A 14,647-nucleotide genomic window follows, 5' to 3' on the forward strand; every position below is an offset into this window, starting at 1 on the left:
AGGAATAGTGTGCCAGTCCTGGTCTAAAGTAGTGCACTATATAGGGAATAGGGTGCCAGCACCTGGTCTATAGTAGTGCACTATATAGGGAATAGTGCCAGTCCTGGTCTAAAGTAGTGGCTATATAGGAATGGTGCCAGCCCTGGTCAAAAGTAGTGCACTATATAGGGAATAGGGTTCCATTTGGGAAGCGACCCCTGATAGCCTGTTGAGTGTCAGACATTTTGAACCACCCATTTCATAAGACTGAGCACCGTGTGGCTTCCTCCTGCTCACCTTGTTCTCTTTGATATAAAGTGCTAACATCTCCTCTCGGCCGTAGCGATACTCGGCCAGCTTGTACTTTGGCATGGCGGGGGAAGGAGGGGGGGACGTCACACTCCCCCCACTGGATAGTGCACGGAGCCTGGGGGAGGAAGGAGGAGGATGAGGGGCACAGGAGGGAGGAAAACAAAGTCAACACACACGCACGATGAAATGGGCTAAATACTAAGACATGTCGTGACGCAAGCATTAGCACTATTGTACAGACAATTGACAAAAGCCCTATTCGGACGGGATACATTTTACTGGGGGAGCTCAGGTAATGCAATCATGTGCACAAGCATAAATCACCACATCCATCATTTTTGTCTTGTCCGAATCTGCCACGGCAGTAATTTTTTACTTGGCAGGAAGGTTGTTATCCCAGACCTAAAAACCTAGTGTTTGTCAGCAAACTCCCAGGTCCTCTGATAATACTTATCCCTGTGCGAATCGTCATCCCTGTGTTTTGAGGGATATTACAGAGTTTAACAGGTGCTGCACACAGTTGGGGTACGAACATGGGACCAAATTGATGCTTAAAACAAAGTGCTATGCACGTAGCCTACAGATGAATGATCTGTTTTGCTACATATCAACTTTCCTAGTGCCGTACTTCTCTCTTAAAAGATGAAGTGGACGATATTGTGCCGATGAATTGCTAAATTGCAAAATGTCAGTTAATTAAATGTCTAAAATAGGTTACAGGTCACGGTTCACGCATTATTATTTGGACTTTCTCTGAACTGAAGGCCATAAGGTCAACATCAGGCTATCCCTTGACATTTCAACTATCTTCACGCCTAGAAGAGCCTCCAGGCTTCCTTCACAACGGTCCATTTTTAACTTGGGAAAATAAATAATTACGGGGCAGTTTGGTCAAACTAATCCAGTCCGAATCGTCCACTGGAAAAACGGACATGCTGGAGTAATAAATAAATAACCAACGTTCTATAGTAATAGTAGTTCAGTGCAAATAGGGCTAAAGCCACCACGACAGACGGTACTTCTGATGAAGAAGGGAAGGAAGAGGGCATGGACGTGTGTGTTGCCACACGGAAAGCAAGGTCTGAGGAGTGATCTGGGCCCGTATCCACAAAGTGCCTCAGAGTAGGAATGCTGATCTAGGATCTGTCCACTCCATATAGTCCAATGTTATTCGTTATGATCTAAAAGACAAAACTGATCCTGGATCAGCACGTCTACTTTGAGACTCTTTGTGGATACGGTCCCTGGTGGTCGGCGGAGCACCAAAATGCACATGGCACAGCAGCCAGCCAGTAGTCAGTCTATGAAAAAGGTGTCCAACCACTGGCCTGCTACCAAACCAAGGCCTTACGCCTCCCTCCTCAAATTAATCTCCACACAAACATTTACTGAGGGCTCAGCAGCCAGGAAAGGAGGAGGAAATGGACAGAATAGAAGGAGAAGAGGAGCGAGAGGGTAAGGGAAGGAATGGATTTTTTAAAGCCTGTTCAGTACGGAATAGAAAGTGGTAAGAACAGAGCAGCAAGAGAGGAAGAGAGGTAGATGGACAGAAGTGTTCAAGAAGAAAAGTTACCATTCTGGGCCGAAGTTAAGTGTCTCAGCAGTCATATTCCTCACGTCTTTACAGAGCTGAGTATCTGGAAACAGGAGCAAGAAAAGGATTCATCTATGAGTGACACACACACACACCGTGGTTTCCATTAGCCGGTAATCGCCGGCTTTTGGATGATAATTTTGGTTGTTGTCAAAAGCCGATAAATGAAATTGCCGTTGGCCAATTGTCCGGAAGAAGAGAAACTACATTTCAAAAATCACATTGCGAAATAAAGCTTTTTAACCTATTCATTGATGGAAATACATCTGACTGGTCATGCTTATCAATCTATAAGGTATTTTGCATAATTTTGTGGAATTAAAATTGCCGCGTGTACAGTATATTCGTTATGCATTTTATTTATTCATCACACGCGTACAGCATACAGATACAGAGCGTTTGAACCGAAAACCTGTCAGGCAGCGCGAGAGCTGCTGCTACAGCGTCTCAAACAGTAAATGCATAGCCAACGGAAGGCCGGCTTCATCAGCACGTCACACATCTCTTTGCGATGAGCTGGAGGCAGTGTGCATTTTGAGAACGTATACTTAGTTGTTTGAAACCGGAACGTTTTACTACATATTATGAAGCATGTTTTACCTTGCTTCAGAGTAGCCTAGCCAAAATCAGACCATATCTGTGGAGGAAACTATTTTATTATAAACTTTCTTTCATTGTCCAGTAGCCAAATGCACAATCCTAGTCATATAGATGGGTTAGCTGACAATATGACTTAAACGATGGGCGCTCTTTCTAAATTTCAAATGGATATTTTCACATGACAATGATCGAGATACAAAGATGTTATTATAACATGAAATTGAAAACCATAACTGGCATGCAGAACCGTATACATGGGAAGATAGATTGGCATTCCACATGAGAAAGTTTACCGACTCCCCGTGTAGCCTGTTACCGGGAACTTCAGGAGAATAACGGCAGAATCTGGGAAAGCCAGTAGGAGCGGGACGAGGATGGTCGGGACAGGTTCAGTTTTTTTCTTCTTCTGGTTATCTTGATCTCTGGCTCCCCCTTAAGTAATTTGTGTGTCATTTCATCAAATAGTGAGCTTCAAGCATCAGACAAGCTCTACACATATATAGCTGATTTGATTAAAAACACACATAGGGTGTGTATATATGGAAAAATACACATTCGAACACAGGACTTTCGGTTGACCAAGATTATTTGTAGTCGGGGACAGCCCTACATCATTAAATCCTCGACTTGCATGTTCTGTTGAATTACCCTAATCTGTCATTCTGAGCACCGTGGGTGGACGCCCTAATCAGGTTACGCACCCAATGCATATGGGTCCAGTAAAGTTCTCAAATGTCTGGTAAATTAAAATGCTGCCGGTCAAATGTCCAGTGCCACATTTTCCTGATGGAAACCCTGATACACACCAACTAACAAATGCCATGCTGGCGCACACACCACACACACACACACACACACAGCTCTTACCCTGTCCAGAAGAGTGGACCAGGCTGGACTTCGCTGGACCAGGCTAGGACTGGCTTAGTTAGGCTTAGAAGGCTGAGTGAGAAGGCTGAGTGGTGCTTACACAGCTGTGGTAACAGAGCTCCCCAATACACACAGAGATAGAGAATAGCTGCCTGTTTCAGGTGTGTATAGGGGATAGAGTACTGGTATGGATATGAGGACAGTTTGGAAGAAGCCTCTGCTCACAGCTGGAAAAAGTCGTAAAAATAAAAACAAGAAACTGGAATAATCCGAAAACGAGTTGATGAAACAAACAAAATAAAATACTCGATAGTAACAGTAATGATTACGACAACAGCAGTAATATCACATTTGACATGAAAAAAATGACGATTATTCTCGATTTAAATTAAAAACCTAGGGGGAAACAGAACAGGCTGCTGGAACAGCTGCCAGGAGCAGACGCGACTCTCCCTCCTTCTCTCCCTCTTTTCCCTCCTGTCGTTCTCTCTCCGACTGAAACGTGGCTTGACTGACCCTCTAGGTGTCGACACCTTTGATTCCTGTCCACCTCCCTTCAAACTGCTGTGAACAACAAGAAAAGAGAAAGAGAGTGAACGATAGCAAGTAGAGAGAAACAGACAGAGAGAAACAAACGCACCCAGTCACAGCTTGGCAGACGGGCAATCTATGTAGTTGAATTTGTGTGTTGAAACGAGACATTTTTAATGCAGTTTGGACTGCTTAGAGAGTGTTGATAGAGTCAACTTGTTTAAACATTTAAAAAAATGTCACATTTCTTTTTCCGTAGAGTAAGACGGCTACTGCAGCCTTCCACTGAGAACGTTTGTGTTTATTCATGTCCACTTGATGCAAATTAATAATCAACATCGCAAGAGCTTTGCAATCAATAATAACCATCAATAATAATTAACTTAGTCAACAACTTTCCATGTTTACAGAGTGTAAACCGTCTCCCCAGTGACTAATACAATAGTGATGACACCCTTTTGCAAAAACAATGCACCTGGTTGGAGACGGTACCTGCAAACGTCATGGCAACAACAATATCCAAGCAACAGAATGCCACCCCTAGGCTTTGCAGTAAAAACAGACACCCAACAGACAAGACACCTATGAGCCTGCATCCCATAGAATTTGAAAAGCCCCTCAGACTATAGAAACCTGGTCAGGTGATTGTAATTCTATGGCTTCTCCTCTTCTAGAGATGCACAGCTAAGAATAGGTGGACTAGCAGCTAATTAAATAATTCCAGGGATGTGCATGTCTCCTTTCATGAACGATTCGATATGCATTTAGAAACAGTGGCTCCGATACGATACAGGAACGATATGTTTTAGTTTGAAACGATGCAGTAAGAGTCGGTTTGATTAGAGGCACGAATTAATGCAATTCGGCTCGATGCACTAACATTTTCCATTTTAAAATAGTGTCTGCTGCTGACGAGAGCTCAGGAGCTGGGCCTCTCTGAGCTGGATCTGTCTGAGATAACTTCTCTAAACTGAGTGGCTATTTGTTAGTGTGCATGTATGTAGGTACCTGAGCCATAGGGCAGACAGAGCAGTTACCACCCCACTAACAGATTAGGGGTAGGGACAATTTACGCTTTTTGTCCCCCCACTTTTTATCTGAAATCACCATCAACAACTGATTAACTTCTCATTTTCACAGATAAAAACGTTGTGAGCTAGTACTATGACAATATTTATCTTTGGAAATTAGCATGTCATTTAGCCAATTAATATAATGCAGCTTTGGATTTTACCGCCGTCTCAAAAGCAAATGGTTAAAATCGTTTGTAATTTAACTGAGTTTCTCTGGCTCAAAAAAAAAGATTGCTGTCCTTTATGAAATTACCCGGTTCATGTAAAAATGACCAAATACACTGACTGTTTAAAGTAAAACTACCGAAACTATTTCTTATGGTGAACCTGAACAATCGAAAACCCCAATCAGCAGCTGGATACGAGTTGCGTCCACTCCGGTAGGACACAAAACGTAAAAAACTTCTACAGCGCATTTGGTAACAATTAGTTGAGTGACAAGCAAATTATTAAAACCTATGATTTGACACTGTGAAAGCCATTTTACAAGCATCTGAATGCTGAAGGTGCCATGCAGATGTACAAATATCCTATTAGAACAGAGATAGAGTTGCTCGTGCCAACGATAGGTAGGCCTATCTCCCGCACTATGTGCACAGTTGTTATTCTGAGAGTCACATGCATAAAGGTTCTATAGGATAGACTCCTGAACTGAAGGAGAGGACGCATCAGAACGGGTATTGACACAGAAAAAGGCCCCTACCTACACAAAACAAAATATTAACAATAAGCAGAATGAAGCAGACAAAAAATATATATATATCCTAGATAAAGTTGAAATATGATTATGGAAAACAAGCAATTCCACACCAGGATAGCCCAAAAATATTTTTCGGCCCTTTTTAGACCCACATGCCTCCAGTAAGACCATATGATCTGTGAACCATACATGATACAAACAGCTTGCTGTATCATTCTATTTTTAGTGTGCTCTAAAATATAGAGTATGTCTAGATCCTGAAATTTAAAAAAATTCACATTATTTTATTCAACATTAAAAATATGAACATCTCAAAAGTAACCTTTTTTATTTTTTGGATATTTTGTTTGGAACAATATACCTCTTCAACCAAGTCAGCTTTCCAGAGTAGGATCTCTGGTACTTGGGAAGATGACCCATTTTATACATAGATATTGCCATTATATGTCATTAACCAATCACAGACGTCCATTAGGATAGCACATGAAGCAAATCAGAGTTCCCTTTGAATCCATATTCCCTCGCACTGTGTTGGTGTTGCTCATAACTTCAAAAGTAGCAGAGAGCCCACTCTGGAAATGTGATGTACTTGTAGAGTATATTGTGCCAAACCATGTGTTAAAATTAACTAAATCCACAAGGGTACTTTTGAGATATTCATTTTAATATTTTTTATTGTTTGTATTTATCAAGGATTCCCATCAGCTTCTTCCAATGCAGCAGATAATGTTGCTGGACCCTAGGAAGAGTAAGGCAGTTAAATACAATTTAAAATATTACATGACATTACATTTTTTAACACATTAAGTGTGTGCCCTCAGGACACTACTCTACTACCACATACAGTTCATTCGGAAAGTATTCAGACTCCTTAACTTTCAGAATTTTGTTACATTACAGCCTTATTCTAAAATGGATTAAAATTGTTCCCTCCCTCATCTACACACAATACCCCATAATGACAAAGCAAAAACTGTTTTTTTATACAATTTTAAATATCACATTTACATAAGTATTCACACCCTTTACTCAGTACTTTGTTGAAGCACTTTTGAAAGTGATTACAGCCTCGAGTCTTCTTGAGTATGACGCTACAAGCTTGACACACCAGTATTTGGGGAGTTTATCACATTCTTCTCTGCAGATCCTCTAAAGCTCTGTCAGGTTGTGTCGCAGCCATCAGCGACCGGAAGACCCATGAGGCCAGTGAACAATTGGCCCAGCATCGTCCGGGTTGGGGGAGGGTATGGCTGGCCGGGATGTCCTTGTCCCATCGCACTCTAGCGACACCTGTGGCGGGCCAGGCGCATGCACTCTGACAAGGTCAACAGTTCTACATTGTTTCCTCCGACTCATTCATGCGGCTGGCCTCCGGGTTAAGTGAGCAGTGTGTCAAGAAGCAGTGCAGCTTGGCAGGGTCGTGTTTCAGAGAATGCATGGCTCTCGACCTTCGCCTCTCCTGAGTCCGTAGGGGAGTTGCAGCGATGGGAAAAGACTAACTACCAATTGGATATCATGAAATTGTGGGGGGAAAGTACACACGGGATGAAGTCCGGGATCTGGCTGAGCTACTCAAGGACATTGAGACTTGTCCCGAAGCCACTCCTGCGTTCTCTTACTGTGTGCTTAGGGTCGTTGTCCTGTTGGAAGGTGAACCTTCGTCCCAGTCTGAGGTCCTGAGCAGGTTTTCATCAAGGATCTCTGTACTTTTCTCTGTTCATCTTTCTCTCAATCCTGACTGGCCTCCCAGTCCCTGATGCTGAAAAACACCCCACAGCATGATGCTGCCACCACCATGTGTAACGGCTTTCGTTGGTGGAAGGAGAGGAAGACCAAAATGCAGCGTGGTACGTATCCATAATATAATTTAATCGAGAATGAATACAAAATACAAAAAGAACAAGAGAATAAATGAAAACCGACACAGTCCCGTATGGTGAAAACACTGAAACGGAAAATAACTACCCACAACCCATAGTGGGAAAACAGGCTACGTAAGTATGTCTCTGATTGAGAATCAACGATCGACACCTGCCTCTGATTGAGAACCATACTAGGCCAAACACATAGAAATATAACGTACAGAACAAAACATAGAAAAACAACATAGAATGCCCACCCCAACTCACGCCCTGACCAAACTAAAATAAAGACATAAAAAAGGAACTAAGGTCAGAACGTGACACCATGCTTCACCGTAGGAATGGTGCCAGGTTTCCTCCAGACGTGATGCTTGGCATTCAGGCCAAAGAGTTCAATCTTGGTTTCATCAGACCAGAGAAGCTTGTTTCTCATTGTCTGAGAGTCTTTAGGTGCTTTTTGGCAAACTCCAAGCGGGCTGTCATGTGCCTTTTACTGAGTAGTGGCTTCCTTCTGGCCACTCTACCATAAAGGCCTGATTGGTAGAGTGCTGCAGAGATGGTTGCCCTTCTGGAAGATTCTCCTATCTCCACAGAAGAACTCTGGAGCTCTGTCAGAGTGATCATCGGGTTCTTGGTCACCTCCCTGACCAAGGCCCTACTCCCCGGATTTCTCAGTTTGGCCGGGCGACCAGCTCTAGGAAGAGTCTTGGTGGCTCCAAACTTCTTCCATTTAAGAATGATGGAGGCCACGGTGTCCTTGGGGATCTTCAATGTTGCAGACATTTTTTGGTACACTTCCCCAGATCTGTGCCTCGACACAATCCTGTCTTGCAGCTCTACGGACAATTCTTTCAACCCCAATCAATTGAATTGACCATAGGTGGACTCCCAAATTGTAGAAACATCTCAAGGATGATCAATGGAAACAGGATGCACGTTAGCTACATTTCAAGTCTCATAGCAAAGGGTCTGAATAATTATGTAAATAAGGTATGTATTTAAAATGTTTAATACATTTCTAAAAACCTGTTTTTGCATTGTCATTATGGGGTATTGTGTGTAGATTGATTAAATAAACAATTTTCCTCATCAATTTTAGAATAAGGCTGTAACGAAACAAAATGTGAAAAAAGGGAAGGGGTCTGAATACTTTCCAAATGCACTGTATATTCTTGCTTCCCTTACTACTTTAGCAGCCTCCACTCTTCTGGGAAAGCTTTCCACTAGATGTTGGAACATTGCTGCAGGGACTTGCTTCCATTCAGCCACAAGAGCATTAGTGAGCTGGGGCACAGATGTTGGGCAATTAGGCCTGGCTCGTAGTCAGCGTTCCAATTCATCCCAAAGGTGTTTGATGGGGTTGAGGTCAGAGCTCTGTGCAGGTCAGTCAAGTTCTTCCACACCAATCTTGACAAACCATTTCTGTATGGACCTCGCTTTGTGCATGGGGGCAATTGTCATGCTGAAACAGGAAAGGGCCTTCCCCAAACTGTTGCCACAAAGTTGGATGCACAGAATCGTCTAGAATGTCATTGTACGCTGTAGGGTTAAGATTTCCCTTCACTGGAACTAATGGGGCAAAACCATGAAAAACAGCCCCAGACAATATTCCCCCTCTACCAAACTTCACAGTTGGCACTATGCACGTGGCAAGGTAACATTCTCCTGGCCAGATTCGTTCATGGACTGCCAGATGGCGAAGCGTGATTCATCACTCCAGAGAACACGTTTTCACTGCTACAGAGTCCATTGGCTACAGGCCTTGTTTTTTGTTGTTAAATGTATCCTTTATTTAACTAGGCAAGTCAGGTAAGAACAAATTCTTATTTACAATGACAGCCTACCGCGGAACCGTGAGTTACCTTCCTTGTTCAGGGGCAGAACGACAGATTTTTACCTTGTCAGCTCGGGATTTGATCCAGCAACCTTTTGGTTATTGGCCCAACACTCTAACCACTCAGCTACACCCCTCCAGGTGACACTTGGCATTGCGCATGGTGATCTTAGGCTTGCTTGTGTGTGACTGCTCAGCCATGGAAACCTATTTCATGAAGCTCACGACGAACAGTTCTTGTGCTGACGTTGCTTCCAGAGGCAGTTTGGAACTCGATAGTGAGTGTTGCAACAGAGGACAGATGATTTTATGCACTACGTGCTTCAGCACTCCGTGGTCCCCTCAACTTTAAAAAATACCTAGACCATTGCACGCAAAGACTGGAAGTAGTTACGCAACATATATAATACTAACAAATTAGATCGAGATTAACTTCTCGCTAGCCAACCGGCAAAAAGTTAGGGGTAAACAAACAGTGATGTAAGTATGATGGGACAGCTTTACAGTCAGGTTCAGCAGGCCCGGTAACAAATTAGATTGGCAAAATAAATATCACGTAAATCATTTGTTGTTGTGACAGCCAAGTATATTAATAACGACTTGTGAGGCTGCTGAAAACCTTTATTGAAACGACCAAAAAATAATCAGTAGTTTGCTTAGGATGCCACCAAAAGTTAGGCTAATTACATGGGAGTAAGGAAGTACCCAACGGCTGTACCCTCTCCGAGCGTGGTCACGTTAAGTCACGCCTCGTCGTGTGTATCTATAATATTAGCAAGCTACAATGACAGTAAACACCATGTCTCAGTATGTAAAAATGTAATAAAATGTATGCACTCTACTGTAAGTCGCTCTGGATAAGAGCGTCTGCTAAATGACGTAAATGTAATGGCCAACCGGTGTACGATGGGTCGGTTTAGGAAATACAGCTAGCTAGTAATGTATAGTAGGATTCAGGTGTTATTTTCAGCTAAATAAAGTAATACATACTATGTACTTGTTGCGGTCTTTAATGCCAGATAACTGATAGTTTTCTTTAAACCATTGTGGCAATTCATTGATTTACTACAGAATCTAGCTTGTCTGGAATTTAGTAGCAGCCACCATTGGGCCATGTAACGTTAGTAAGCAACGCGGACAAGACTCGAGCATCAAAAACCTCTACCAGAAAAGGCACGGGACAATTGCTTGAGCTAAAATGTTAAAGAATTGTATTCAAATTGCAGATTATCAATGAACAATTATTTATCCAGCTAATCATATTTCGATGACATAACATTAACAATGAGTAACGTTATCTGGCCGTGTAAGGCATTCGGTTTACATGCAAGGTTCAAATGACACAAGATATGGCGAAGGGGGCGGAGTGTCCGCGTGTGTGAATCAACACACTCCCTTCCCTTGTCAATCGGCCGCCCCTACAACTCTACCCCGCTGCTTACTATGGCCTTCCACAACCCGAGCAAAACAAACCAATAAAACAGAAATGGTAACCAATAATACCGTCGTTCTACGGCTCGCTCAGAGCCCCATCTTGTGAAACACCAATCATTTCATTAGAGAGAATTTAGGCACCTGACTCGCGTTTGTATGGGCCCTCTCAGATTAAAGTGATTTGCTAGCTATGTAACGTTATAGATGACAATGTCAACCATTCACAAATGCTCAAGGAACCATAGCTTACCTTTGAATTAATGTCGTTTATTTATTTTTTTAAATACGTTTTGTTGTGTACAATCTTCAGTTTTAATTCATATGCATTGGTTTCCTTTCTCTTTCTGCAAACATCCTCCTCCAACAGAATTGTACTGATACTCTCATGAAGTCGTGCTCAATATTTGATTTATTTACCCCCTCTCCTACGGTCGCTGCGTGTTGATGTCTAGTCGAGAAGTCTGCTCCTTACTCTTGTTGTTTGTGTTTTTAGAGAAAGATGGCCGCCCTACTCACACCACGTGACGTAACATTGACTTGTGTTACGAGTTGTTTGCTAATGTTAGCTCGTTATGCTATTTTCAGACCAACCATCCCACACTTGCACAGCATGTATAACTTATAATAAAATAATGATTTGCAATTAGGCTGAATCTAATGCATTTTAGCGTGCTCGCAAGCGGTTGTCGTGGTATGTCCGTAATCGAGCCACATACGTCAACACCGCACTTCACTTGGGTTGTTTACAGGAGGTGGGCGTTGTAACAACAGGGGTGTAATCATTATGCAGATTATGTTGCAACCCGTTTACTCCAAACGGAAAACGTAAACGACAGTTTATATTGGTCAAATTCAGTTCGTTCCGTTTGTGCTTTGTTTCCGTTTTGTTTCTAAACAGTAAACTGTTTCCGTAATGAATACGCCCCATATACTATTATCGCGGCTATTCAATTTAACCATTATATTTAAAAAGTAGCTCTGGTCAGACTGCAAATATACGTTTTTATTTATCCAGTAATCAGAGGGTGGCGCAGCACTGTATTTGATATGTCTTTTCATAATATTAACTGATGGACGAGAACGTTTTCGTTTTGATTACTTCCGGGGCACCTCTGTGTATCCAGAAGTTCACAAACCTCTCAGGTTGTGAGTTCCCCAGCACGATAGAGACAACATTTGAATAATTTGGTTGCAAACCGTGGTTGGAGGTACAGTCTGATTGCTTTCACGTTCTTATTTTGTCATAACGTTAACTACATTTGTTTGGAGTGACACATTTTGTGTGACGGTTAAATTACATTACGTTCCAATCTAGATAACGTTAGCTAGCTACCAGTCGACCTCCCTGGTATTTGAGTATTTCAGAACCTTCAGTAAATTGGCTAAACAGTATATTTGCTGTCTGAAGGAAGATTGTGTTGATCTTCCGTTCTTGTCATTGACATTTCCTTTCCTGTTGTTTTTGCCTCCTATTACTGCAGTGCTCCATTCCACCCTTCCCTGTTTCTGACTGACTCAATCGTCATGACAGAACCACACAGCCCTATCTCTGCCTCCGTCCCCCAGACAACCCCAGGCATCATCATGCCCCCAGCCGACGGCAGCGGCACAGCGGTGGAGATGGACCCTGTGGAGTACACCCTCCGCAAGCGTCTCCCCAGGAAGCTGCCCAAGCGCCGCAACGACGTGTACGTCAACATGAAGACAGACTTCCGGGCCCAGTTGGCCCGCTGCCAGAAGCTGCTGGAGGGAGGAGGCCACAGGGAGATCTGCGTCCATGGTCTGGGCCTGGCCATCAACAGGGCCATCAACATCGCCCTGCAGCTCCAGGCCAGCAGCCAGGGGGCACTACAGCTGGCGGCCAACACGTCTACAGTAGAGCTGGTGGACGATCTGGAGCCTGAGGACCCGGACGAGGCGGGGGAGCCCATGACACGCACTCGGAATAATTCGGCTATTCATATCAAAGTGTTCTACCCAGACCCACAGTGACCCGAAACGCATCACCATCAGTCCTAGCTCGGATATGGCTAGCTACCTCCATTGTCATGGTGTCTGTAATATAGTAATGGAGGCTAGTCATACAGCTAGTCATACATACCAGGTATCTCACCTGGTTAATCCCGCCGGCTATCCTAACCCTCTGCGGTGGCTGTTATCCAGATGTGGGTAATAATGAGAAGTGTCTATGAACTGAGCTGATTTCAGAGCTTTTGGAAGCTCTTTCTCAGCTTTGTCATTTTGTTATGCATGTCAGTCAGAGCAGTGTATTTGTTAGTATCAAGATGTGACGTTTCATGCCATCATTTCCAATCCCTCACTGCCTGAATTATTTTTTTTAAACTCCCATATGAAATGGGACAGACCACACTAAGGCTGCATTTACACAGGCAGCCCAATTCTGATATTTTTTTGACCAATCACATCAGATCTTTTCACATCAGCTCTTTTCAGAACGGATCTGATTGGTCTTAAGACCAATTAGTAGGAAAAGAATATCAGCGTTGGAGCTACCTTTTGTAAACGCAGCCTAACTCATGCAAGCTACAATACTCCTGTTCCACATGGGAATACATGCTCTGAAAAGGATGTGGATTTAAAGCTTACATAAAACCTTGTAGATTTTTTAAAAGTGTAAACACTGAATATTAGTTGACTATGGGAATTAAGTAATATTTTTTTTGTAATTTGCTGGTCAGATTTAAGTTGACCAACTATATATGCAATTATGCATTTTACCTACCAATGCCATACATCGACATCCAAACTCGGTCAAGTCAGTAAATGTTAGTTTTTTTACGTCATACAAATTTATGTTTTTAGCTTCAATATTTGAATGTATATACAGTATTTATTGTACATGTGTAATAAAATAAGAAAAGTACAGAAGTTTTTTTTCATGAAACATTAAGTGTTAAACTGACAATCATCCAGTCATTTCTGCAGTTAGTAACAGTGAATAGCCACTAGGTGGCATTCGAATGCTTATTTCGTGCACTGCTTACACTACTCAATATATATTTTTTACCTTTATTTAACTAGGCAAGTCATTCTTATTTTCAATGATGGCCTAGGAACAGTGGGTTAACTGCCTTGTTCAGGAGCAGAACGACAGATTTTTACCTTGTCAGCTCGGGGATTCAATCTAGCAACCTTTCGGTTACTAGTCCAACGCTCTAACCACTAGGCTACCTGCATATTAAGTTTTTTTTTTTTACACTCAGTTTATATGTTGATAAGCAACTGCTTGCTTAGGTTAGGTTTAGAATACGGGTAATGGTTAAGTTTAGGGTTAGAGCTAGGGTTAGTAGATAGTTAGTTGAAATGTTACTTGTAGTCTGTAGATAGTCCATCTTTAGATGCTCTACAGACTATCCAAATAAAGTGTTACCCATGGCTTTCTTTCCAAACCACAGATATATCTACAGGAGACAGGACAACAAAAGTGATGCAATTATCACACAGACAAACAAACTTCCTCTTGCCTTTTTTTCATCCATCCTTTTTTTGAAATTAAAGAATAATATTTTGTATTTAAATACCAAATGGCACTATGATAGAGGGGGCAAAACAACTGAAACAAACAGGACAAAACATGGACAAACATCCATTCAAACATCTGCGCTGTGACTGTAAGACGTTCAAATGAGAAGCAAAACAACCCAGGAGAACAAATCTAATCCCAAAAGTGAAAGCATCCACAACGTCAGCGACTCCAACGGTTCCCAGGATTCGGGTTGATTGGCTGCTGGTTGAAGGAAGGAGGAAGAGAGACAAAACAGGCATGCAGGATGTTCATCATAAGAACCAATCAATATTTTTCCTGGCAGTCTTGCTATCTGCGTCGAAGCTCTGGTTGAG

General features: G+C 42.5%; 1 protein-coding gene and 1 long non-coding RNA gene across 3 annotated transcripts; one reads left to right on the forward strand and one right to left on the reverse strand.

Annotated features, from left to right (window-relative positions):
* Positions 1-281: 281 nt before the first annotated feature.
* On the reverse strand, positions 282-11,612 carry LOC112072788 (uncharacterized). Its single transcript, XR_002894390.2, has 4 exons — positions 11,037-11,612; positions 3,353-3,916; positions 1,865-1,928; positions 282-406 (listed from the first exon to the last, which is right to left on the reverse strand). It is a non-coding gene; the product is annotated as an uncharacterized lncRNA (long non-coding RNA).
* A 277-nt stretch (positions 11,613-11,889) lies between these two features.
* On the forward strand, positions 11,890-13,675 carry pop7 (POP7 homolog, ribonuclease P/MRP subunit). 2 transcript variants are annotated; one of them, XM_024140173.2, is made up of 2 exons: positions 11,890-11,994; positions 12,268-13,675. In XM_024140173.2, the coding sequence occupies exon 2, from the start codon at positions 12,311-12,313 to the stop codon at positions 12,776-12,778; it is 468 nt and encodes a 155-aa protein (XP_023995941.1). In that variant the 5' UTR covers positions 11,890-11,994; positions 12,268-12,310; the 3' UTR covers positions 12,779-13,675. The 2 variants fall into 2 exon arrangements, with proteins under 2 accessions (XP_023995941.1, XP_023995942.1); XM_024140174.2 differs by having other exon boundaries at positions 11,907-11,994; positions 12,353-13,675.
* The last annotated feature ends 972 nt before the right edge of the window (positions 13,676-14,647 follow it).

This window comes from Salvelinus sp. IW2-2015, unplaced genomic scaffold (assembly GCF_002910315.2).
Source record: "Salvelinus sp. IW2-2015 unplaced genomic scaffold, ASM291031v2 Un_scaffold2041, whole genome shotgun sequence".
Taxonomy (NCBI): Eukaryota; Metazoa; Chordata; class Actinopteri; order Salmoniformes; family Salmonidae; genus Salvelinus; species Salvelinus sp. IW2-2015.

Excerpts from the sequence above, each read along its gene's own strand:
- pop7 (XM_024140173.2), top strand. The coding sequence starts at position 12,311 with ATGACAGAACCACACAGCCCTATCTCTGCCTCCGTCCCCCAGACAACC.